The sequence below is a fragment of the Cottoperca gobio genome, chromosome 22, assembly GCF_900634415.1.
Source record: "Cottoperca gobio chromosome 22, fCotGob3.1, whole genome shotgun sequence".
NCBI lineage: Eukaryota > Metazoa > Chordata > Actinopteri > Perciformes > Bovichtidae > Cottoperca > Cottoperca gobio.
The window spans coordinates 22160467-22187782 of NC_041376.1; the positions used below are offsets into that span (position 1 = coordinate 22160467).

A 27316-nucleotide genomic window follows, 5' to 3' on the forward strand; every position below is an offset into this window, starting at 1 on the left:
TCAAAACACAGAGCTACTCGTTGTAAACTGGGTTTATATCTCTGTGTTAAGGGATTCTGTTGTACCCACAGCAGCTACGTAGCTGTTGGCTCCAAGCGAACGCACACCTCCTGAAAAATGTAACTAAACGTCAGTGCTATGGGCTTTAGTAATGAGACATAAAATCACATTATAAATTACATGGATGTTGTACGTAGCCCAAAGTAAATGAAACGCTGTAAACAGTTACTGTGGGGAATATCATTTAAGAACATTACGGCCCAATTATACATTTGTCTAGCTTTGCGGTGCTGATATCAACAGGTGAAATCTGATGTTATAACTGTAAGCAACTATAACTTAACTATACAGCTATCATACTATAATGACCGATGTCTTTGTGTACATGTGTGTGTGTGTGTGTGTGTGTGTGTGTGTGTGTGTGTGTGTGTGTGTGTGTGTGTGTGAGTGTATGTGTGTCTGAGTTTCGATTATCTCGCCAACCCTCTGACCAATATTCACGCTTGGCATGTGTAGTGCTGAGGACCTGGGGGTGTGTTCATGCGCTATAGACGTGCATCAACACCCACATAACAGCGCGACCACGTCTGCTAACAGCCACTATAGAACGTCTCTGTATGTGTTCTTTCACAATAGCGCTGATGATGTGTGTGTGTGTGTGTGTAAAACACGTGAGACCTTTATCTATACCGTTACGGTACAGGTTTCCTGCAGCAGCCGTGCAGCAGCGAGAGACCATCAGGGGGAAAATGAAAAATATACACTGAGACAATCCTGTTCTCACCCAGATGAAATGAGGGAAGGAGAGTAGGTTGAGTGTGGAAATAACAGGTTTTTATGACATACAGCTGCGCCAGGTTTCATACAAAGACCCACATTCTGCCATCGCTCTCCTCTGGCCAGCCTTCTCTCTCTCTCTCTCTCTCTCTCTCTCTCTCTCTCTCTCTCTCTCTCTCTCTCTCTCTCTCTCTCTCTCTCTCACACACACGGGCCACTCCACTTGTCTCTTTGGACCCAGCCTACTGCAAGGAAACAGAACCAGGTTATCACCATGCTTATATTGTGACTCTTATTATCTTATTATCTGATTCTGTCAAGCTGTCTGATCTCCTGCTGAGACACTCCCATCTCTACTCCAGCACCCAGCGCCGTAACCACACCCCACTGTCACATACCCCCACCGCCCGACTCAGGCCGGGTGTCATGCGTTCCATCCACTATTAGGTTGTTTTCATTTTGTTTTACCTTGTCATTAATTATCTTATCATTTCAGATCCTGTTTCACCCTCACTGCCTGCAATCAACTCATTCCCCTCACCTGGTTTCCCTAGCCCATCTTGTCACCTGCTGTTAAATTATAAAATAATAAGTACTTATTCCCTCATTAGTCTCGCAGAGGATATATATCAGTTCACTCCCACTTGTTCCCTGCCAGATTGTCTTGTGTTTTCCTGCCAAGCTCTCTTGCGATTTTCTAGTTTATCTGTTTGACTGACCTGCCCGTTTTGACCCTGCCTGCCTGTTTCCGGACTCTGATTCTTCTGCCTGCTCCTTACTGGATTTGTTTGCCCCTCGGACTGATTTGACCCTGCTTTGATAGTTAAGTAAACTGAACTACATTGTATTCTGCCTGCCTCTGTGTCAAACCTTTGGGTTCAGGTCTGTCGGTTCCAGCGAACCTTACACCGGGAGCCCGCAGGCTGCAAGCTGACTCCCCCCCCCCCCCCGGCCGAGTGCGAAAGAAAGTCAGCCACGAGCATCCAGTTTCCCGGCCCATGGATCCATACAGAGGGTGAAAGGGTGTCCCATGAGGTAATAATGCAGGGCCGCCTATCATACGGCGAGGCACTCTTTTTCCACCGTACTGTAGTTAAACTCCCGCTGAGTGAGCTTCCGGCTAATGTACAGTATGGGGCGGTCGACAAAACGACGAAAGGAAGAGCAAAGTTAGGAGAAAACAGGAGTGGCTTCCCACAGAGGGCTTGCTTAACCCTCTCAAACACAAGCTGACACAGCTCCCGCCCCCATCTTCTGCATATGCTACTTCCACGTCTCGCTGTGGATGATGACATTATCCAAGTAGGCAGCAGCATATGCAGCGTGGGGCCATGAGCCGCTGGAAGGTGGCTGGTGCTCCAAACAACCAAAACGGAAGAGTCACAAATTGGTACAACCCGTACGGAGTGGAGAAGGCCGTTTTTTTCCCTGGACTCTGGAGACGTATGAAAACGAGCAGTGCCTAGCCAATCTAGGGGTTTTTAGGAGGTAAGCATCGAATTTAGACACCTCATTAACCCTGCAATAGTCCACACGAGAGATGTACGCCCTGGCAGGAGGGAGAACACATCGGCAAAACGCCTTCACAACGAGCTGACCTGGTGAAAGATGCCTGTCACAACAGACTGGGGCTGGTTTCTCCGTTTTATTACCTTCGGTCACAGATCATCTTTCTCAATCGTAGTGATCAGAGAAGCAGAGGCCCCCTCCCTCAATGCTTTTAGGAGATTGATGTGGTAAATTTGTGATCCCCCGCTGTCCGACCGCACAACCTCATAATCAACGTCCTCTACTCGCTGTGTGACTTGGAAGGGCCCTTGCCACTTGGCGAGTAACTTGGAGCTACCTCCCTCTTTAACCAATGCAAACAACAGAGGGTCCAACCATTTATTGAAATTACAGGTATCATCTTGAACAAACTAACGAACCGTGTTCTTTAGAGTCTTGTAAACTGCTCCACCAGCCCATATATCTAGTCAGAATGGAACGGACACCCAGTAATTTGTACAACTTGCGTAACATGCGTGACATAAAGGATGTGCCTTGGTCAGTCAAGATCTCTTTCGGGATCCCAACTCAGGAGATAATATGAAACAGTGCCTGCGGCACAATTCTTGCTGAGATTTTATGCAGCTACACTGCCTCGGGATGTAGCGTTGCATAATCCACGAGGACTAACACAAAGCAATATCCCAGTGCACTGCGGTCTAATGGCCCAATGCCACTCCTTTCAAACAGGCGCAAAGAAGCTTTTGGGATGGCCGGCGGGTTAACCAGCTGATCTTCACGGCATGATTCGCACTATCTCTTCACATCCGCTTCACATCCGCATGAATGCCCAGCCATGATCCGATATAGTGTTTTGTCATATCCTAGATGACCGGATATGGGGGTTATGATGAGCCGCCTGGAAAATCATTTCCATTTTTATCTCTCCTTGGCATCAACAACTGGGTGTTTTCTTTTCCTGTCTGTGTGTCGCGGCTCACACGATGCAACTTGTCCTTAACCTCTTACCGTGTGGATGGCCCGCGGGCACAGTCCACCACTTTGTATGAACACAGTGTGTACAGTCCACCATGCTGGATGTGGTACCCATGCCACATCTTTTTAGAAAGCTTAGAATCTCATCTATTTAGATTTTGAGATCACAATTACAACAGCAAGTCCAATCAGCTCCTCAAAATAGCAATTCAACTCAAAAATCAATATCATAACTTTGAGCCAACTCACCTATGAAGCCTCATAATAATCCTGTAATCAGTATAAAAAAACACTCCTGTGTCATTGCCAAAGGTCCAAACGATTGTTTCCGATAAAAATATATTGATCACCAACATCGTCACGTCCATAAAATGAAAAATGACGCCCATGAAATCAGCTGATCGATGTGTGAGATATTTTGTTTATACACGGTAAAAACTTTACTCCCACTGGCTGCACAGCCGAATGCCTGCTTCCCACATGGAGAGCGGACACTGAGCGTTCAATTGACATTTCATTTGAGCCAATCGGAGCTTCCATGCGTTATCTACAGCCATCAAGAGCCAATCAGTGTCAACTTGATAAGTGCCAGCCCTCTTCTTTTGTTTACAGACTGAGCCAATAGCAACCGATTCCACGGATGACTGGCGTATCGTGTAGCCAATGAATGGTTGAACAGTTGGATACGTCACTTTCCTATGTTTTCTTTTTACAAATGTTATTTCTTTTCAAAATTCAGAAGTTCAGAAGAAAAAAAAAACAAAACACCAAAAAATGTGTTTATACTACACTCTGTGTCATTACTACTAATAGGGAATATGGGTATATAATAGTTATTTATGAGCAATACAAATAATACTTTATTAATAAATATTATAATATCTCCAAATTGCACAGCTTGCAGAGCCTGGTGTTACTCTTAGAAAAACCTGTCTTTTTTTTGTGCCTTTGTTCTGAAATTTGTTATATACCCATCTTCAGGAATCGTTTTCAACAAAAAAATTCAGGCGGAGTGTATTTTCTTCAAATTCAGTATATTCAGACCACTATTACTCAGTGCCAGAAGCATTTGGAGTGATTATTCACTGTCTTGCAAGAACAATAGAGAGTTATCTTTAGAATGAGACCAAAATCATGCAGCTGGTGCAAATGGTTGAAGAGCAGCTTCTAATTTACTTTGGGTATGTCGTTTGTAGGTATTTTTGGGTAAATTCGACCACACTGTAAGAGGTTAATCACAGTAAAGTGTGGGTGAGTAAGTGCAGCTTTTTGTGTAATATGGAGCCATCGATACTTACGACCTGGTCAAAAGCATGGTTGAGGATGTCATCCTGGGACTGTTTGAGGGGTAAGTCCTCCACAGGACACACTGGCGGTGCGGCGGGGGTCCTCAGCCTCCTCCGTGTCTCAACTGAACACCGCACACAACATACATTTCTCTACCGCATGTGAACGCACCCCCATAGATTTCCCCACTATCCTAATGAACCCTGGCCAATTCGTAAGGCGGGTACTAACTCCGGCTCTAACTAAATGCTTTTTTCCCTTGAAAGAAATGGTAAGAGTTACCACCGGATACTCGTAAATGTCACCATGTACATACCTTATCTTCACTTACGATACTTCTAGCAAAGCCCCGGGCCGAACCAAGTGCTGATGGGACAGTGACACTGGAGCCAAACGGCCAGCATCTTCGAAGGGGACCTTGGTGGCAGTGTCCCTTGGGCATGCTGCCCAGCCGGTCCAGGATGGCCCTCATAAGCTCCCCCAGAAAGTAGGGGAACCAGCCGGAGGCGTATCTGGACATTTTCGAGGGTGCAGCGTGGAGGAAAATGTCCAGATACGCCTCCGGGTTGTCCTCGCTGGAGAACAGAACCGGGTTATCACCATGCTTATATTATGTGACCTGATTCTGTCCAGCTGAGACACTCCCATCTCTACTCCAGCAGCCACTGCCACATACACACATCTATTCCCATGCTTTGGGCTCTTCTTTCTGAATCTGTTCAAGCATCTCCTGTAATACATAATCCACCAATCCACCAAAGAGCACGTGTTAAAGTATTATTTTAATTCTGTCCAGGTATTCTCCCCTCTTGTCACCGGACACTGTCGTGTTTCTCATCAAAGTGAAATGGATAGAAGTGAAAAGCAGTCCGGTGAGAGACATTATTTTCACTCACACCACCACCTTATAAAGTTACTGTGGTGTATATATAATGCAATTTACCTGTTTTCTTACCCAGTCTATAGTTTCCTTGTTGTAGCATGTTTTCCCTCATCAATTTCTCACAGGCCTCTCGCCGTCTCCTGTGCTGCAGTACCCTAACCCTAACCCTAACCCTAACCCTACCTGAATGGTTACTGAACACAAATATCACTGTGATACCGACAGAATTGTTATTAACTGAATGCGGCTGTTTCTTGACTTAATCAAAGTGGTTAGTTGGTGTAAAAATGCAGGGCATTTAATTTGAATTACAATTCCACCAGAATTGATTTGCATGTAATGGTGTGAAATAAGTATTTGATCCCCTTGCAACCAACAAGAATTCTGGCTCCAACAGACCGGTTAGATGAGTCCTTTCGCTTTAAGAAAATACTCTTAATATCAACGTGTATAAAAGACACCTGTCTCAACTCGTTACCTGTATAAAGACACCTGTCCACAGAATCCAACCTCTCCACCATGGACCAAAGAGCTGTCTAAGGACAAGACTGTAGACCTGCACAAGGCTGGAATGGGCTACAAGACCTTCAGCAAGCAGCTTGGTGAGAAGGAGACAACTGTTGGTGCGATTATTCGAAAATGGAAGAAACACAAAATGACAGTCAATCGCCCTCGGTCTGGGACTCCACGCAAGATCTCGCCTCGTGGGGTATCGATGATCATGACAAAGGTGAGGGATCAGCCAAGAACCACACGGGAGGAACTTGGCAATGATCTCAAGGCAGCTGGAACCACAGACACCAAGAAAACTATTGGTAACACACTACGCCGTAATGGGTTAAAATCCTGCAGCGCCCGCAAGGTCCCCCTGCTCAAGAAGGCACATGTACAGGCCCGTCTGAAGCTTCCAATGAACATCTGAACGATGCAGAGAAGGCTTGGGAGAAAGTGATGTGGTCAGATGAGACCAACATTGAGATCTTTGGCATCAATTTGACATGCCGTGTTTGGAGAAATGCCGACTATGACCCCAAGAACACCATCTCCACTGTCAATGATGGAGGTAGAAACATTATGCTTTGGGGATGTTTCTCTGCTAAGGGGACAGGACAACTTCACCGCATCGAGGGGAGAATGGACGGGGCCATGTACCGTAACATCTTGGCCGATAACCTCCTTCCCTCAGCCAGGACACTGAAAATGGGTCATGGATGGTTCTTCCAGCACGACAATGACCCAAAACATACAGCCAAGACAACAAAGGAGTGGCTAAAGAAGAAGCACATTAAGGTGATGGAGGGGCCTAACCAGTCTCTGGACCTTAATCCCATAGAAAATCTGTGGAGGGAGCTGAAGCATCGAGTTGCCAAGCATCAGCCTCGAAACCTTAAGGATTTGGAGAGGATCTGTAAAGAGGAGTGGACCAAAATCCCTCCTGAGATGTGTGCAAACCTACAAAAAACGTCTGAACTCTGTGCTGGCCAACAAGGGTTTCTCCTCCAAGTACTAAGTCATGTATTGTAAGAGGATCAACTACTTATTTCACACCATTAAATGCAAATCAATGTATATCTTTTATATGATGTAAATTTCTGGATTTTATTTTTGATATTCTGTCTCTCACTGTTAAAATACACCTACCATTAAAATTATAGACTGTTCATTTCTTTGTAAGTGGGCAAACTTACAAAAGCGGCAAGGGATCAAATACTTATTTCTTTCACTGTACATACATACATACTGTCAAGTTACGGTGGTTTTTCATGCATTGTCTGCCCAATTTGAAAGAAGACAGAGGACGCCTGGACAACTCGACTCATATTTTGTATTTATTTCTCACTTCATGTGAATTTCATTAGGTTGAAAACCTTCAAACAGAAAACAAAAGATACATGTCAAACATTGCCTGATTGAACAAATGTTTGTGCTGGAAAATATTTCCTTCACCATTTTATAATTATTATTTTTATCTTCAATAAATCAAAATTAATCATTGATGTCACTAAACCTTATTTAAGCACACATCCTTATGGTAAATAGATAAACATTAGAAGCACCTATATATTTAAGAAATTATCAATTTTGCCTTAAATTATATTTACCTTTATCCCCTCACAATTACTCCAAACAGGCTTCTATAGCATAAGTTAACCGAACATAATGTAGGCTATAAATTGAAAAACGCACATTAAACACAGCGTGTTTAGATGCAGTCGACACAAACAAGGGTGCAGCGCCGTCACATGAAATTTTATAAATCAATGCACTCCGCCGTAGTTATTAAACATATCTGCCAAACAAATACATTTAACCAACTGAAACATACCAACGGTTTCTCTGCGGCCTTTTCTACATTGATGCCACTTGATGGAAAAAAGGGTCCGAAACCATCCGCCTTTTGTATGGATGAACCGGAAGCGAATAATAATAATAATAATAATAATAATAATAATAATAATAATAATAATTGCGCAAGTCAAACAATGCAATTCGTGACTGCTTACCATTTTGACTATGTTCCACAATAGTACTAAAAGCAAATAAATGTAATATTTTGACCTTTTGGTCCTGAGTAAATGTTACCTTTAAAGTCTGTCTTTAACCTTGTTACTATTCTAAAGATAAAATGAAGAAAATTAGACAGATTATGTGCTGTAACTCCTGACAAACTTCCATTTATCCACCTGCCAAGTTCTTCTCTGCAGCGTCTCCAGAGATAGCAAAGCTTGCCAGAAGTGTCAGAGAGTACAGATAATGTATACTGTAACTAAGATAATGGTTTAAATAAATTTCAAGTTTATGAAAAATATCATTGGACAATAATTAACTTGAATAAGAATAAAACAAATAAAACATCTTGAGTGAATGAAATACAATTGTATGTCTGAGCACATATTCAACATTTGTTAGCATGCAGTTAAGAGTTGCAGCCTGTTGTCCGGACGTGTCTTAGTGCAGAAATGCCAGCAGAGCAGTGAGCCAGTGTCCCATCGTGGAGCCCTTAACCCACAGAAACAGTTCATACAAAGTGAGACTCCACAGGTTCATGGACTCTGCCAACGTGATTTGTAGATGGCTCATCCTGGACTGAGCCTTACTCCTGTTGTGCCTGTTGTGTCAAGAGTTGGGCAGTTTGAAGGTATTGGGTCATCAAGCTATTATTTTACTTTTTTGTTTACAAATGCTCTTAAGTTTGACAACAATTTGCTAATGATCCATAACAAAACAAATTCACAACTTCAGTGTGACGTTGATGCATAGTCATCAGTATACATATATATATATATATATATATATATACGTACATATATACATACATATACATATATATGTATATGTATATATATATATATATATACATATACAGGACTGTCTCAGAAAATTAGAATATTGTGATAAAGTTCTTTATTTTCTGTAATGCAATTAAAAAAACAAAAATGTCATACATTCTGGATTCATTACAAATCAACTGAAATATTGCAAGCCTTTTATTATTTTAATATTGCTGATTATGGCATACAGCTTAAGAAAACTCAAATATCCTATCTCTAAATATTAGAATATCATGAAAAAGTATACTAGTAGGGTGTTCAACGAATCACTTGAATCGTCTAATTAACTCGAAACACCTGCAAGGGTTTCCTGAGCCTTGAAAAACACTCAGCTTGGTTCAGTAAACTAAATCACAAGTATGGGGAAGACTGCTGATCTGACTGCTGTCCAGAGGACCATCATTGACACCCTCCATCAGGAGGGTAAGACACAAAAAGAAATGTCTCAAAGAGCAAGCTGTTCACAGAGTGCAGTTTCAAAGCACATCCACAAAAAGTCTGTTGGAAGGGGGAAATGTGGCAGGAAACGCTGCACAACCAAGAGAGATGACCGCAGCCTTAACAGCATTGTGAAGAAGAGTCGCTTCCAGAATTTGGGGGAGCTTCAAAGACAGTGGACTGAAGCTGGAGTCCAGGTATCAAAAGCCACTGTTCACAGACGTGTCCGGGAAATGGGCTACAATAGCCGTATTCCCATGGTCAAGCCACTTCTGAACTCAAGACAACGGAAGAAGCGTCTGACTTGGGCTATGGAAAAGAAGCACTGGACAGTTGCAGAGTGGTCCAAAGTCCTCTTTTCAGACGAAAGCAAGTTTTGTATTTCATTTGGAAGTCAAGGCGCCAGAGTCTGGAGAAAGGCTGGAGAGGAGCAAAATCCAAGTTGCTTGAAATCCAGTGTGAAGTTCCCACAGTCAGCGATGGTTTGGGGAGCCATGTCAGCTGCTGGTGTTGGTCCACTGTGTTTCATCAAGCCCAGAGTAAATGCAGCTGTGTACCAAGAGATTTTAGAGCATTACATGCTTCCGTCTGCTGAAAAGCTCTATGGAGATGAGGAATTCATTTTCCAGCATGATCTGGCACCTGCCCACAGTGCCAAAACCACCAGTAACTGGTGTACTGACCATGGCATTACTGTCCTCGATTGGCCTGCCAATTCCAATGACCTGAACCCCATAGAGAATATGTGGGGTATTGTGAAGAAGAAGCTGAAAGACACCAGACCCAACAATGCTAATGAGCTAAAGGCCGCTATTGAAGCATCCTGGGCATCCATAACACCTCAGCAATGCCACAGGCTGATTGCCTCCATGCCACGCCGCATTGATGCAGTAATCCGTGCAAAAGGATTCCCAACCAAGTACTGAGTGCATTAATGGACATTTTCAAATGTTTGATTTTGTTTTGCTGTTATAAATCTTTTTTTTTTACTTGGTCTGAGGAACTATTCTAATTTTTTGAGATAGGATTTTTGAGTTTTCTTAAGCTGTAAGCCATAATCAGCAATATTAAAATAATAAAAGGCTTGCAATATTTCAGTTGATTTGTAATGAATCCAGAATGCATGACATTTTTGTTTTTTTAATTGCATTACAGAAAATAAAGAACTTTATCACAATATTCTAATTTTCTGAGACAGTCCTGTATATGTATGTATATATGTATGTATGTATATATATATATATATATATATATATATATATATATATATATATATGTATATGTATATGTATGTATATATGTATGTGTGGGTGTGTGTGTGTGTTTTATTATCACTTTTATTATAATTGCTATTATTATTTATTTAGTTTCTCTCTGTACCCCAGACTGACTGTTGAGATAACACATAAATGCATACACACCCATACTACACTAAACTTGTTCTCTTTTCCAGTAACAAAATTGTTTTGTCTTTTGTCTTGCAATAAATACATAAAAAAAAAAAGTAAATTGAACATTTAAAATGGTTCGTTTACACCCGTTTTCTTCCTGTATAATCTATATAAGTAGCTTTTGCGTCACATACTGCAAGCTGCTTTTGTTAATTATTTGGTGTTAATCACAAACAAATGAACCTAGAATACTCCCAGACTAACACAATGTAGATTCCAAATAAAAAGTTAGGTTAATTTAACTTTTCCTCTACAAAACTGGCTTCTAAAAATGCCATCTGGTACCCAGTCTGCATTTGGATTTGTACTTAAACTCACAATCTATGTAGACTATGTAGTGGCTCATGACAGTGTTTTAGTGTCACTTCTGCTGTGAATTCAGACAAACAAAAATGTGTCTGGTAAAAGAACAACCTTTCTGACCTGGCCATGGCACGTATGCAGCAGCGGGACATGTTGATAAAGGACGAGGAAGAGGCTCTGGTCTGTAAGGTGGTCTCAATGCCCCTCAGCAGATCGTTGGTCTTTAGCAGCAACAGCATCTGCCGGGGCACTCGATTCAAGAGCTCACTGATCTGGGGCAAGTAAAGCGCTGCATTGGTTCGTATCTCAACGTCCTGCCAAGGGAGACAGAAAGGAAGACAAGCCGTCTCTTTACTAGTTAGATCAGGGGTGTCCAAACTTTTTTCACTGTAAATAGTGATCGATGTTACAGTTCAAAACATTCATAATTTCAGACTGACCAAGAAACAGGTAACTGACACTAATGAGAAGGGTGATACTGAGATCTGGATTTCAGTTGACAGGCCAGGTCTGGTTTGAGGGCAGTGGTTGAGATGCGTAAAATGTCACGTGTTACGTTGATGTCGTCGCCAACTCCTCTTAAAAAGATCAGGAGCTGTGCAGCGTCAGATGCATCTGTGCTTTCATCCCAGGCTTATGAAAGATAATCAAAAGTCACTCCTCTGTCCCCCAATTTATATACATATATACATATATATATATATATATATATATATACACACATATATATACATATATATATATATACACACACATATATATATATATATATATATATATATATATATATATATATATATATATATATATATATATATATATATGTGTATATATACACAATATATATACACATTTATATATACACACACACACATTCCAGGAGATGGATAAGAGGACTAAAACAAGAATAGTACTGAGCAGCAGAAATGACAACATACTGTAAATGACAGCATAGAAAAAGAAATGATAAAGGAAGAAAAAGAGAGACAGCGAGATGATGTTTGTTCTCTTTGATGTTGAAGATGGCTGTTTGAGTCTCCATGTGAGCCTCAGTGTCCTGCTCTACTCTACTTCAAAGGCCTCTCCCTTCTGCACATCAACAGGCCTAAATGACACTATTAGTCATGGAACAAAGTGGACTGCAAACAGTTATTCATTTAGCAATCAGACAGAAAGTAAAAGCAGGAGGTGCACATCTTTACCTGTGCAAGACATTACAGGAGTGGACAAAACAACTGTGAAATTACAAGCTAATTGGAAACATGAGTGGAGAAATACCTTATTATAACATCCATAGCTCTGAATAGAAGCACAAACAATATGTTTATGTTTCCCTCTTGATAAAGCTCAGAGCAGTGTGATCTGTGTTTTAAACCTAATTGCAAGAACATCTAACAAAAGCCTTTAAGCCACAAGGAGTCAGCATTTACCACAAGACATTAAAAATCTTAAGAGCGCTGCTGGTACTCCCTGAAGACAAGACCCCTTGTATATACATTTTTTCAAACTGTGCATGTGTGTATGTGTGTGTGACAGCAGCATTGTCAGAGCTTTCAGTCCAGATAAACGGAGACACAGAGACAGACAGCTCGTCAACATCCTGACACAGATGAACTCTGTTTCTGCTCTCTGTCTCATGCTCACAGGAAGTGATGTGAACAAACCACATTGATGCAGCAAACAAGCATCTAGAACAGGGGTGTCAAACATGCGGCCCACGGGCCAAAACCGGTCCGCCAGAGGGTCCAATCCGGCCCCCAAGTAAAATACTGTTCCAGATACCTGTGACAAAATGTTTTGTGCCTTTGTAGATACACTGTGATCTGTACGTTGTAATGCACATGTGTAAATGATAAACTGAGGTATAATATTGTTCAAATTGCAACTTTTTTTCTTAAGAATTTTCAGGTTGTTCATAATGTTTTGTAAAAAGATAGTTCATTAAATTTGAAAATTTTCAGAATGTACTTGTACATTCTTGCACTAAAACGAAGGGAAACATTTGGAGTTGTCGTTATTTATTGGTTATTATGCTGTGATGTTACTGGTCCGGCCCACTTGAGATTAAATTGTGCTGCATGTGGCCCCTGAACTAAAATGAGTTTGACACTCCTGCTCTAGAAGTTCAGAGAGTCCGAGTCCTGAAGCTGGAGACAGCAAAACTGTCTATCACAGCTGTCAAGCAACGCACATGTGGAAGACATCAAAGACCGCTATAAACCTTGTAATATTATTAATGGAGGAATCATTTCTGGCGATTGAGACCATCGGAACACATTTATTGCCTTAGCATTTTAAAGACAAGTTGATGCTTTCTCAGTTGGGCTTAGTGTTTGGTAGAGCCAGCATCTAACAACCGCTGGTAGCACTTCTACATCATGCCGCTTGGGTCTTACTGTAAACAGCTCAATATAAATGTGACAATACTTTCTGCACATGCATTGAAATCCTTCCTCCCTTATTTTCGTTGAACTGCAAACCCTCTTTGTTAAACCCCACCTCTCCATTTACTTAAATAAATAAAAATAAATAAAAAACAATAGTTATTTAGAACACCCTAGAACAGGGTGTTCTGAAGTGATCTATTGAGGCCTGCTTGGCGAATAACATTAGTAGCAATCATAGGAGGTTGGTTAGCAGCCTCACAGCTGTCAGCAGGACACAGAGAAGGCGACAGTGCTCTAATTTGCATCTGAAAGCTTCAATAAGGATATATTGTATTGTGAGTGGTGCAATAAGGCCGTGCAAAAGGCAATGGGAATGGGGGGGGGGGGTTATTTTCTCCTCAGTGTATTAGAGAGTCTGCAGGATGATTTCAGACAGCAGACATTAGAAAATGTTTGGACAGCGACAGAGGGAGACAGGAAGAATTTCAGAATCTACTTAAAGGTCGGTTAACACTAATACCATTTTATTTATATAGTCAAAAATAAAGATGCCTTTCGGTCAGGTGACAAAGAAGCACACAGCACAGCCAGAGCGAGACTGAAAGCAGAGGCATCAGGAGAGACTGGAGAGACCTGAACACCAACAACACCAAAGACATGTGGCAGGAGATCCAGACAGTCACAGGCTACAAAAGCAGGAGAACCCCCATCATTTGTGAGGACACATTGACAGATGAGCTTGACACCCTTTATGCTCCTTTTGATCTCCCCAACAAAGAGTCGGCTGTCACAGTCTGCCCCCGCCAGAGGACCGGACACTGTCAGTATCCACAGTGGATGTGACAAGAATCCCTCTGAGAGGGAATATGCTGGGTCTGATAACATCTCTGGTTGTGTACTAAGAACATGTACTAACCAGCTAACTGATGTCATCACAGACATTTTAAACATATGACATCACAGGAGAGTGTTCTACCTGCTTCAAGACAGCCACCATCGTCCCTGTACCTAAAAGGTCTGGAGTATCTAGTCTAAACCACTCCCACCCTGTGGCACTCATCAAAAACAACATCCCCGCCAGTCTGGACTGTCACCAGTTTGCACACAGAGGATGCTAGTTCCACTTCCCTCCACTCAGCCTTCACACATCTACAAAATAACTACACCTACATCAGAATGGTGTTTGTTGATATCAGCTCAGAATTCAACACAATCTCCCCCATGAAATTGGTGATCCCAACTCCACCATGCTGCTGCTGAACACCGAAGGCCCCCAGGGTTGTGTGTTCAGTCCCCTCCTATTCACCCTGCACAGCCTCCACATGATGACTGAAGTGTGCGGATGATATCATTTAATTTCATGTGACTTTATATAGAGAAGAAATCAACATCTTTCAGACTGGTCCTCAGGAAACACCTTACAGCTCAATGTCAGCAAAACCAAAGAGCTGATTGTTGAGTTTAGGAAAAAGGAGACGAAAAAAACATGTACAATCACAGTAAATGTTCCTTTTATCCTTGTATTCTTGAAATATCTTATTGCAGTTACTAATTAATTCTATTTGCTTTAGTTTTTGTTTCTTTTTAGTATTTAGATACCGTCAATGAAACTCAATACTTTCTGCAGACGTCACATTAAAAGCCCACCAAGATGGGGGAAATTACCCTTTTGAGCTTCTGTAATTTTGTTTTAAATGCAAAATGTTTGTGCAGGAAGTGGAGATGTACATTATACTGAATGTATCAAGACAACAGGTAAACATGGCTAGTGTTAAGTGTTAAGCATATCAGAAAACGTATGACCAAATATGGGGGAATTGTCAAAACACAACCTGGTGACATTTTTGACTAATTACTTTGTTTTCAATGTTTAGTAGAGAAAACTTCATTAAAAATATAAATATAACTGCAAGGAAGGCGGCAAAAAGCAACAGCTCTAAAAGCACTCAACATTGCTTAGTGCATGTGATTGCATTAACACTAATGGAATGCATCATCAGTGGTTAGAAGCTGGACTTATCTATGCATAAGAGAGTGGATAGAGAGGAAAATGGAGGAGAAAAGAGGACAACAAAGAACAGAAGAGAGGAAATATTAGAAAGGATAAGAAATAAAAAGCAAAGCAGATGAGTGGTTGTGGCCACAGAAATGTCTCAAAATGTCTTCTTAACTTCCGAGTGCTACACAATCAACAAGTGTTTTCAAGTAGAGGCCACTAGAGTGGAGTCTGCCTAATGGTGTTTGCATGGCCTAAAAGGAAAGGAGAGCTTTCATCTCTGCTAAAGTGGAAGACAGAGGGATGGAGAAGAGCATGTCTTACACATTCTCACACCGGCAGATAAGTACTATGGTTATGAATGCAAAACAATGCAAACACACAAGCGTAGACTGTTCCCTAAATAATGCAACCTGGCAATGAATGAATGAACACAAATCTAACCAGTCCACCAAAACTATCCAGCTTCTCTGCAAAGACATGGTGTAATTGTGTTTACCTGTCCACAGTCCTGCTGTAGTAGTTCTCAGTCAATGATCTCTAGAAAGCCATCATTATATCCTCCTGCCCGGACTCCGGCACCTCCCTGTATTGTAGGATCAGTCCTCCCTGTCCCGCCTGCAGCTTCTCCAGAACACGGTAGCCAGGCTGCTGACGGGAAGTCGGAAAGAGGTTTCTCCAATAAAGCTGGCCCCCTCATATATTGCAGACCTCTTAACCCCCTATTCGACCCCCAGGTCCCTCAGGTCAGCAGACTTTCCCGTGGTCTAAATGTAAACTAGGGGGTACCGTGCAGCCCTGAGACTGTGGAGATAGTCCCTCTCCATATGTTTATGGTGATTGTGACTGTGTTATTTATTTGAGCCTGTGTGCATTGATGTTTATGTCACTGTTTCTTTAGTTTGTGATACATATTGTGTAAGCTACCTGCTCTAGTCTGTATGTATTTAATTATGACTGAAGTCTGTTTCAGTCGGACGTTTTTTCATTACACCAGAGCAGTGATCTTCACTATTGTTTACATGAGAGCCACATTGATAGGACAAAGTCAATAGGAGAGCCACTTTCTTTTCCAGTCATAAAAAGCATGTCTGTTTATTAATCTGTCATCCCACCTAGAACATACAATATGCAATGCAGGTTTGGAACCAAGGCCAAACAGTGTCGCCCGCCATGCACTTTCAGCAACCAGGGAAATTCCAGGGCCGGCACTCGTTAACGGCCATGAGCGCTGGCGGGGACAACAGGCTGTTGTTTATTAAGGACGAGGTGTTGAGCCGGCGGCTGCTGGTCGACTCGGGTGCTCAGAGCAGCATCCTCCCTGCATCGGCTGCGGACACCATGGCTGGTGGATACGGCCCCCCGATGGACGCCGCTAATGGCACACCTATACGCACCTACGCCACCAGGTACGTGGAGGTGTGTTTCGGCGGGCGGCGTTTTGGCCGGGACTTCATCATGGCGGTTACTCTCCTAGGCGCTGATTTTCTGTGTGCTTTTCACCTACTGGTGGACGTTACGAATTGTCGACTCATCGATGCTGTTTCGTTCTCTACATACTCGTGCACACCCGGAGGTGCGGGAACGCTCGGCCTGTCCAACATGCTTGCCTCCGGAGACTCGTATCAACACCTTCTTGCAGAGTTTCCATACCTCACCACGCCTATGTTTTCGTCAGCGGTTGCCAAGCACGGGGCAGAGCACCATATCGTCATGGACGGCGCCCCGGTCTACGCACGCGCTCGATGCCTCGACCCGGCTAAACTCGCCATCGCCAAGGGGGAGTTCACAGCCATGGAGCGCCTTGGCCGTGGGCCTCTCCCTTGCACATGGTGACGAAGGCTGACGGTAGTTGGTGCCCCTGCAGGGATTTCGGCCCCCTGAATAACATTACGACCCCCGACCGGTACCCCGTCCCACATATACAAGATTTTTCCGCCCACCTCGCGGGAACAACCATCTTCTCCAAGGTGGATTTGGTGCGTGGCTACCACCAGGCACCGGTCCACCCACGGGACGTGCCGAAGACAGCAGTCATTACGCCGTTTAGACTCTTTGAGTTCCTGCGGATGCCTTTCGGCTCAAGGGGGCAGCACAAACATTCCAGAGGCTGATGGACTCTGTACTGCGAGAAATGCTATTCTTGTTTGTTTATTTAGACGACATTCTCGTAGCCAGTGACTGTGTGGAGGAGCACCTGACACACCCCCGGCAGCTGTTCGAGCGGCTCAGTATGCATGGGCTTATCGTTAATCCAGCAAAGTGCCAGTTCGGTGTGCCATCCATCAACTTCCTCGGACACCGTGTCTCGCCGTATGGAGCCGTGCCACTCCCCGCCAGGGTGGATACCGTCGCCAGTTTCCCACGCCCCCGCACTGTTACTCTTGCCCGAGAGGCGTTTTGATCACGTGAACGTAGACCTTGTGGGCCCCCTGACCCCCTCCCGGGGGTTCACTCACCTCCTCACTATGGTGGCCAGTAGAGGTTCCACTGTCATTGACCACGTCCGCGTTTTGGCACACCATCGAACCTCACCTCTGACAGGGGCCCCCAGTTTACGTCCGAGCTCTGGACTGCTGTCACTGAGAGCCTAGGGGTGAAACTCCACTGCACCACGGCATACAACCCACAGGCCAACGGGCTTTATGAGCGGTTTCATTGCTCCATGAAAGCCGCTCTGCGGGCTAGCCTCACGGACCGACTCCCATGGGTCATGCTCGGCCTCCGCTCTGCCCCCAAGGAGGACCTCCAGGCCTCGTCTGCGGAGCTAGTTTACGGCTAGCCACTTAGGGTCCCGGGTGAGTTTCTCCCGGTTGCTGCGACTCCCTGGTCTGCTACATCACAACGAACGGGGCTCCGGCACGGTACTGGTGACTTTGCTCCTATCCCCACTTCTCACCACTGCCTCCCTCCATCCTATGTCCACAAGGATCTTCAGTCGGCCACCTATGTTTTTATTCGCCATGATGGCCACTGTACTCCCTTGCAGCCTCCCTATGACGGCCCCTTTCACGTACTGGAGGCAGGGCTGAAAAACGTTTTTGTGGACAAGGGGGGGAAGTTGGAGCGGGCCTCGGTGGACCATCTCAAACCTGCCCATTTGGACCTGGACAGGCCGGTTGAGCTGGCTGTGCCCCCGCGGCGTGGTCACCCCCCCTGCCAGGCCCCGGGCCCCTGACCCACCTGTGCGCACCTCAAGCCCTGCACTGTCCCCTGTTGGACGAGCCCGGTCCCCCATCCCTGCACCTTCACACATGAAGCGCAGTCAATTTGGACGCCCACTCCACTCCTCGCCGGTTGGGCTTTCACTTTTGACTGTTCGGCGGTCTAGTTTCTTGTTTCAGTTCTAGTGAATGCTGGGGGGCCTGTGTGGTGACCTACTGGGAACATAGACATACGTCTCCTTTAAGACAGGTAACCCAGGAGCTTGCTGGGAGATGTTAAGAGTTAACGGAAGTGAGAAATGGAGGAGTTGTTATTGTTTTACCTGTCGTGACTGTTGTGGTTGGAGGCTTGACGACTGCTGCTGTATCGCTGTTCATGTTGGGAAGTAAATGTTCGACTTGACAACTTGTCTATCGTCTCCTCGTTTCTACGCACGCCCACAATATATTTGTTTTTATTATTTGTAGGCTAATAGAGCAGACACTGTGTTTTAATGGGTTGTATGTAATAGCCCTGCTTGTTTTTATGAAATATCTGTAATGACTGCATAATCATATCTATCACACCTTTATTTAGCCTACTGCCATGCGATCCACCAATTAAAGCTTGGTGAGCCGCAGGAGGCTCGCGAGCCGCACAATAACTAACACTGCACTAAATGAACCGGTGAGCAGGGTAAAGGAGGTGGTGCAGGCTTCTTTTTAGCAACTCATCGTCTCTGTCCTGCTCGCCAGTGTTGGAACAACTAACAATAAAGTTCAGACCATTACATCTCTCAAGAGAGATCCCCTGTTTGTTGTTAGCAGCTCCTGCAGCAGCGGTGCTGGATGAACTGTATGGAGCCATTAGCAGGCAGGATAAATGTGCGAAGGTACAAGGATTAAGCCTTGAGTTTGGACAAATATGCTGAATCTGCAACTGACTATATTAGATTCTGTTTGGATAACTGTATCGCAGAGCGCACTACTCGACCCCCTCCCAACCAGAAGCCCTGGATTAACAGCAACATTTGCATGAGGTTGAAGGAGCACACCACTGTTTTTAAATCAGGAGACAAGGCATGCTGCAACAAACCAGGTTTGACTTACAGAGAGCCACTAAAAAGCAACTTAGATAAACTGGAGAAAGACCACTGTGACTGTGATTCGCGGTGCATATGGAGGGGCCTGCGGGTGATTACAGGCTACAACTTAGCTCAGCTATCTCTTCCTGTGTCCTCAAGACATGTTACACTCAGTTGTGTTCGGTCCCACTGTTTTTAGGAAAACCAGCATTATGATTACCAGCCTCTGTTATTATGAAGGGCCTGGAAAGACTGATTGATATATTACATTACATGTCATTTAGCAGACGCTCTTATCCAGAGCGACTTACAGTGAACTAACTACAGGGACAGTCTCCCTGGAGCAACTCAGGGTTAAGTACCTCTTAATGGTGGCAGCCCTGTTATTAAACTCACGATTATCTGGTGTTCTATTTGGAAGGCGTACCACTAGGCCACTAGACCACTAGGCCATCACCATCACCATCACCCCCGTATATAAAATGTAACATTCCTGACACCCTCGACCCATTACATTACTGTTCAAATAAATGTGTAGATGATGCCATCTCTCTCTCTCTCTCTCTCTCTCTCTCTCTCTCTCTCTCTCTCTCTCTCTCTCTCTCTCTCTCTCTCCGCATACTGCGTTAGTACACCTTGAAAAGACAAGTCCCTGAGTCAGAATGTTGTGTATTGATTATACTTGACTTGTGTTGGAACTAAGAGGTCTTGGTAATTGTTTCTGTAATTGTCTTTTTGAGTTCCTGACAGGCCATAGACTGTGAGAATAGGTCAAATAACTAAATTACTTTAGTTCTTAGGACCGACTGTCTCAGTTCTCTGATATACAGTCTGTTTACACACTACGTGTTGCCAAATGTGACAAAAAAAAACACATCATAAACTTTTTAGGCGACACGACAGGGATTTGTCTTATAGGTGATAATGTTGAGTCTATAGGACATAAGTGGAAGATCTAACTATACGGTGCAATGATAACAACCTCTCTAAATGTCAATTAGACAAACTAAATCATTGTTGATTTCAGGAGTAACAGACAAAATCACGCTCCTATTTTCATCAGTGGGTCAACGGTTGTAATTGTTCCGGGTTTTTAATTCCTTTGTGTACACATCGCAGACAGCCTCACATGGTCTATCAAAACCAATCGCATCTTCAAGAAAGCAAAACAGAGATTGTACTTTGTTTAAGTAGTAAGAAGGCTGTACTACTGTGTGGTTTGGCAGCCTGAACCACATCAACATCATAACATTTACAGCACTCGCTGCATAAGGAACGGCCAAAACATCATTAAGGACACCAACCACGCCGCTCATGCTCTGTTCTCACTCTGTTCATCGAACAAATGCTACCGAAGCATCAGTTCACACACCACCCGTTTCAGTTACAGCCTCTTTCCACAGGCAGGTTGCTAAATAGTTGACACACATTAACACACCACACGCACCTGTGATGATATTCTTATTTTGTGTGTGTGTGTGTGTGTGTGTGTGTGTGTTGTGTGAGGCAGAGTGCCATTGAAAACAGACATTTCATTTTATTTTTACTACACATGAAAATAATGAGTTAAACTTGAGGGTAGATCCCATATTAAACCATGACTAATAAAATAAATCAATGCACACATCAACCTTGCTGCTAATGAGGCTCCATTCAGTCCCAACTTCCTTAAACAATACTGAACTCAATTTTCCCATCTGACACTTCTATGACTAAGTTTTGGTTCGTTAGGCATTGGTTAGGGAAAGTGAAACATCATTGTTAGCTGTATATTATTATGTTAAGCATAACTGATCGTCATGGTCCTGGTTGAAGAAATAACCTCTTGGTTAAGGTGAGGTAAAGATCATGGTCATGGTTAAAATAAACCAACCTCCTTCTGCTGCCTTTCTGGCTCTATAGCTACATCACACGGCCTCCTCTGCCTCCTCCGCTCCACCGGGCCTTCAACCAGGTAGCTGAAACTTTGCGTTTTGCACTGTCTAATGCTCCATGTTGATTACAGGGGAAGGGTTAGGAGGAGAGTCTCCTATTGAATCTCGTATTGTCCTGGAGTCTTTCAGCTGTTGAGTGTGAGTCACTCCACTGGACTTACTTAATTACTGTATGTTATTAATGTGTAACCTGCAATCTATACATTCATCACAAATTAGCACAAATCATTCATTTCATATTTTTATACTTTATACGTTTATTCAGTAGTCTGCTACGTGCTTTTGTGAGTTTTAAGTATTTACGCCTCGGTAAACCGAGAGAACTCTTTGATCATTTTAGATTTTGAGTCTGTATTAATTCATTTTCTTTCTTTAATAGAAAGTGGTTCCCTGGTATTATATTCCAAATAATCCATATATGGTGTTGTGATGAAACGTGTGTTTTACTCCCCAAGTATTCAATACAAATTGATTAATTGAGGCCAAAATGCCAGTGTCATGAAATATGTTGATGGATAAACCCTTTTTACTTTAACTTCAATGACACCATGACCTTTACTGAAGCATCAGCATCAGGACATACTTTACGTTTAGCCCCAGTAGTATTTATGCTCTAAGAAGGTCTGACAGTATGTACTGTGTATGTGCTTTACATCTATAAACATATATATGGTTTTTGGGTGATACTGAATTTTTTAACTAGTTCCGAGGCACTTTAACAAACTTTTCCTTCTCTCTCGGCGTCCCACCCATTAGAGGAAACAATTACCGTAAATTCTAAAATAGCAGCACGCCCTGATTTCCCTCTACCGCAGAGGAATCAGGCTTTTGATTGATACAGCCATAGAGACCTATTTATTTCTAATATCTCTTCCATAAGGTATTAGCCCATATCTTGCATATGTTCATTGTTATCCAATTCCCTCCGTTTTTAAAGGGTATGCTTGTCTTGGTATTCTAATCCTCTCTCATTTGCTATTTGGTAACCCATTATGAAGTTGTGGCCACTTCATGCATCATTTACTTAACAACCTAAGTAGAAGCCCTGTTGCGGTTCACTTTTATTGTGAAACATTGCAACAACATGTGTGCAATTTGTGACTTTCATGGCTTCCAACGGCACCCTTTTAATGTAGCGTCTCCATCTATTGTTATTGCTTATTGTGCAATGAAAGATGTTATGCCAGATTTTAAATTGCACTTTATGTCAAACTGTTGGTCTGTGTTGTCTAAGATAATTATAGCATACAAGATATTGGAGAAAAAGTATTGCAATAAAAGACATGTTGACCTTTAAGTTTATAATGCCTACTCATTGATTCACTCATCTTCCAAAATCCATTTGAATATTTTGAAATGCTTTTCACAGCAAATATTGATATATGCGATTAATTTAGATTAATTAATCACAAAGCATGTAATTAATTAGATTCATTTTTTTAATCGCTTGACAGCCCTAATAATAATAATTTAAAGGAACATCCAGAAATGAGTAATGTTATTGTGAAGTAAATAACTCCTGATTGTATTAATCTACACTTGAAGACTATGTATTTGTCTACTTCAATCAATATGTATTTCTGCACAATATGTATTTTCTGCACTGAATTTATAATGAACACAACATTGAATGTGAAACACATTAGGTACACTTCTCCTTTAAGGTAGACAGGTCTACCACCATCTCGTCATAACACTGCTCTCCAAGGGGCGTGACCGCGCCAACATGGACCAATGAGGAGAAGACTACGCCCTTCTGAGGAGAATTTAGCAAAATGTTTACGATGTGTTTGTACCACTCTCTGCTAATAGACAGTAACCTGTTTACAGTCTGTGGACGTGGAGTTGCAGAAAGTGCCCTCAGCTGAGAGTATTATCAAAACGCTGTTATCATGACTTTAAATAAATATTATCTTGAACATTCAGAAGTTTGCTGGATTGATTTGTGGCAGTCATAGTGTCCTCAGAACTTTTAAACCTAACATTATAAAGCATTATCTCGTTAATTTACTGATTAAGCAATAGGTAGTTGCCATACTTATGCCAGCTTGGCCTTCGTGACATGCAGTTATTAACCTGCCTTCCCTTGAGATTTGGTTTATTTCCCCACCAGCTCCACTTGAGAAAATAGGCAGTCCAATCACACATCTAGAGTCACAGGTATCTCCTTCTACTTCACTGATATGGGAGGTTATATAAAAAATAAATTTAACTCAGTATATCTTTTTGATGAGTCAGTGCATTATTTTGTCAAAGGTTTCTCACTGATGCAATTCATCCATCGGCTTTGGACGTAATCATGCCTTCAAAGATTCCCTCATATGTTGCATTCATATAACTGGTGGTGTTTTGTCTCATCACACACCGTCCCCATCGGATTCTTTTGATCTGGTACTCCGGTCAAAGCTGACCTTGGCATTGTATTCATGTCCTCAGTGTCAGCATATTCAAAAAGGTCATCAAAATATATAGATAGATATACAGAGCATTAATATAACAGCAAACAAAGATTCACTATATTAAGATATAGTGGAGTAACGTCTACCTGAGCAGAGAATCAAGGCACGCTCCCTCTGCGTGTGTGGTAATCAAAGCTTTTCGGTGTGTTGTTTACAAAGTGAGGCCAGCAGCGCATGCATTTTAGTGCACATGTGGCCAGCTAATGGCCACATGTGCTCCGTACTGCGGCGACTGCGTGAAAATTTTGCGGCCACTCTCCGGCTCCCTCTCAGGTAACACGGTTAGCTGCTGGCTCAGCACCGCATGGAAAGAACCATGTAGAGGCCCTCTGCTCTGAAAACTGCATATAGAACCTCTAACAGCCTATCAGCAGCAGCAGGGTGTCCCGGAGATGGAGCACCGCTCTGCTGCTGCAGCCTCGAGCGGGGACTAGGGTGGTGCTGCTGCACTCTGCTCCCCTGGGACTATATCCCGGTACAACCAGGATGTTCAGGGGAGTTCAAGGTATATGTTATAAGTTTTATTCATTGTGAATAATTCATAGATTAATTTCAGACATGGAATTTATTAACCCTTCATATTTGCTACAAACAAAACTTTACAATCAACGAAAACAAACATTTAATCCAGGTAATATAAAAATATATATAACAACTCATTGGCAACTCTTTCTTAGATGGAGCAGTTAGAATATGCTGCTAATAAACCAGACTAATACTGTCCCACTGTTTCTCATGCTGTAGCCCACAGCTAAACAAAGTATCTGAAGACATCAGAGACATCATCTTTCATTACGCTGATATGGATCATAATGAGCTCACAAATGACTGCATGGATCAAATGTTGTTTACGTGGATTGAAATCCCCCGGCCTAAAGAAAATGAATACGGAAACAAAAAGGTCTAAAGGGGATGACGCAACATTTTAATATAGAAGAACAACTGCCAAAAAGAGCCATCTTTATTATGCTGGACCACAACTCAAAAGTCTGTCACTGACTGAGTTACATCAAGCGCTCTCAAAGTGAGCAGGTGCCGTCGTGTGTCGCTTGCAGTGTCTTTGTCCCTACAGGGGACACAAAACATCCTGCCACCAATCACATGGAAATGTTCAATGTTAAAATATAGTTTTATATATGTATGTAAGGAAATAGTTTGTTTTCATATTGAAATCAACTTTTTTTATCTGTAAAACAGGCATGTCCAAAGTCCGACCTGGGGGCCAATCACGGCCCGCATTCACATTTCATATGGCTTGCAGCTTTGGTCTTATAATGTATTATTTATGGCCCGCTAGCGCTGTCAAACAGAATAAATCTTTACAACGCAATTCCTCCTTTCACGGCATGGTGGCAGCACCACTCTAAGGGGCCTTACACATGCTGTGTTTTAGGCACAAACGCTATCTGGCTCTGTAACGGCTTTTGCTGTGAACCCTTCCATGCTCATTGCTACAATGGCGACTGCAAACAAAAAGAGGAAAGTTGACACTGCCGTTTTCAGGAACGATGGGAATTACAATATTTCTTCACTGAAAATCGAGGCAATTGTTTTTGCCTAATTTGAGACGGTTGCCTTGTTTAAGGAATTCAATGTAAAGAGACACTATCAGCGCTCAGCACGCACTGCGTCTGGTTATCTTAGATATATCAGTGCACAGCCAGGACCGGCTTTGACTCCTGTCACAGACTCGCTGCAGCTGAAAGTGGCTCTTCTGAATGTCAGATCACTGGCTACCAAATCTTTTTGATTAATGATATGATAGTTCAAAAGAACTTGCACTGTATGTTTCTAGTTGAGACCTGGTTAAACAACATTACTGGTGTGGCAACACTGACTGAGACGTGTCCTCCAAACTATAAATACTATCAGGCAGTCAGGCAAAATAGGAAAGGTGGAGGGATTGCCGCTATCTTATCAGCGTCGCTTGTATGTAATGACATTGACCTGGGTGAATTTACATCATTTGAATATCTTGCTATTGAGCTTAAAGCAGAATTATCTTTGCTCATCATCACATTGTACAGGCCACCAAAATATTCAGCACTATTTCGAGAGGAATTCTCAGAGCTGATTTCACTCAGCATCACTAGATGTGAAAGAATAATCCTGCATGGAGACCTAAATATTCAGACTATTGAACTTGAAAAGTTACTAGACAGCTATGATCTAAAACAAAATATCAGTGAACCCACTCATCAGCATGGTAACACGCTAGACTTAGTGATAACGACAAGGCTGGACATCGATAAGGTCTCAGTAATCAAATTACCAATATCTGACCATCACTGTGTGTTTTTTGATGCTAACCTACTCTTAACAAAGACCAAAAGAGAGACAGTGGTCAAAAAAAGAATACTAGATGACACAGCAGAGGAAACATTCTCTAACATCATGAGATCATTTGAGCCATGCTCAGACTGCTCCTTAAATCTCATGGTTGAAAATCTAAACAACACCTTGTCATCTACCCTGGATATTGTTGCTCCATTAAAGGTCAAAAAGAAATCCACTGACAGAATCTCCCCATGGTTAAACAACAGCAATGTTACTCAGACAAAGAGGACTTGTAGAGCAGCTGAACGAAGATGGAGGAATTAGTTTTCCTCCAGCTCACAGTTAATTATGATATCTACAAAGAATCCATGGCTGCCTATGGTAAAGTAATGCAGCTGGCAAGAAAGGATTACTTTTGTAAGATTATCACAGAGAATGTTCTCGACTATTAACCAACTACTGAACACTGCCCCCACCCCTCCGCAGTCCTCTGCATCAAAGTGTGAAAAAATTGCATTATTCCTCAATAATAAAATAACTTCAATCAGAGCCAGAATCACTTATGATGCAGACACAGAGAACATATGCAAGCATTGTGATGTAACCCATGAAAGAAAGGGAAAGGAAAGGAGAGACCCTGCCCGGAGGAAGCCCGGGGCCCCCGTCTGGAGCCAGGCCCAGAGGGAGGGCCCGACAGCGAGCGCCTGGTGGCCGGGATTGCCACAGAGCCCGGTCGGGCACAGCCCGAAGAAGCTACGTGGTGCCTCCCATCCATCCATCCTGTGGGCCCACCACTCATGGGAAAAACCGCTGGGGTCGGGTGCGCTGTCACACGGGTGGCAGTGATGGTCAGGGACCTCGACGGACCAGACCCGGGCAGCAGAGGCTGGCTCTGGGGACGTGGAGCGTCACCTCTCTGTGGGGGAAGGAGCCAGAACTAGTGCGGGAGGTGGATCGCTACCAGTTGGATCTGGTGGGGCTTACCTCCACACACAGTCTTGGCTCTGGAACCGTACTCCTGGATAGGGGTTGGACTCTATTCTTCTCCGGAGTTGCACAAGGTGTGAGGCGTCGGGCCGG

At 43.1% G+C, this 27316-nt stretch overlaps 1 protein-coding gene across 4 annotated transcripts in view; it reads right to left on the minus strand.

The window, feature by feature from the left end:
* Positions 1–7242: 7242 nt before the first annotated feature.
* Positions 7243–27316, minus strand: part of adck1 (aarF domain containing kinase 1) — a 102013-nt gene continuing 81939 nt past the window's right edge. For all 4 annotated transcript variants that reach the window (XM_029461128.1, XM_029461130.1, XM_029461129.1 and 1 more), the window contains 2 exons: positions 11076–11269; positions 7243–8540 (listed from right to left, as the gene is read on the minus strand). In XM_029461128.1, the coding sequence (XP_029316988.1) occupies positions 8381–8540; positions 11076–11269 (354 nt within the window). In that variant the 3' untranslated portion in view covers positions 7243–8380. The remainder of the gene's footprint in view (positions 8541–11075; positions 11270–27316) is intronic.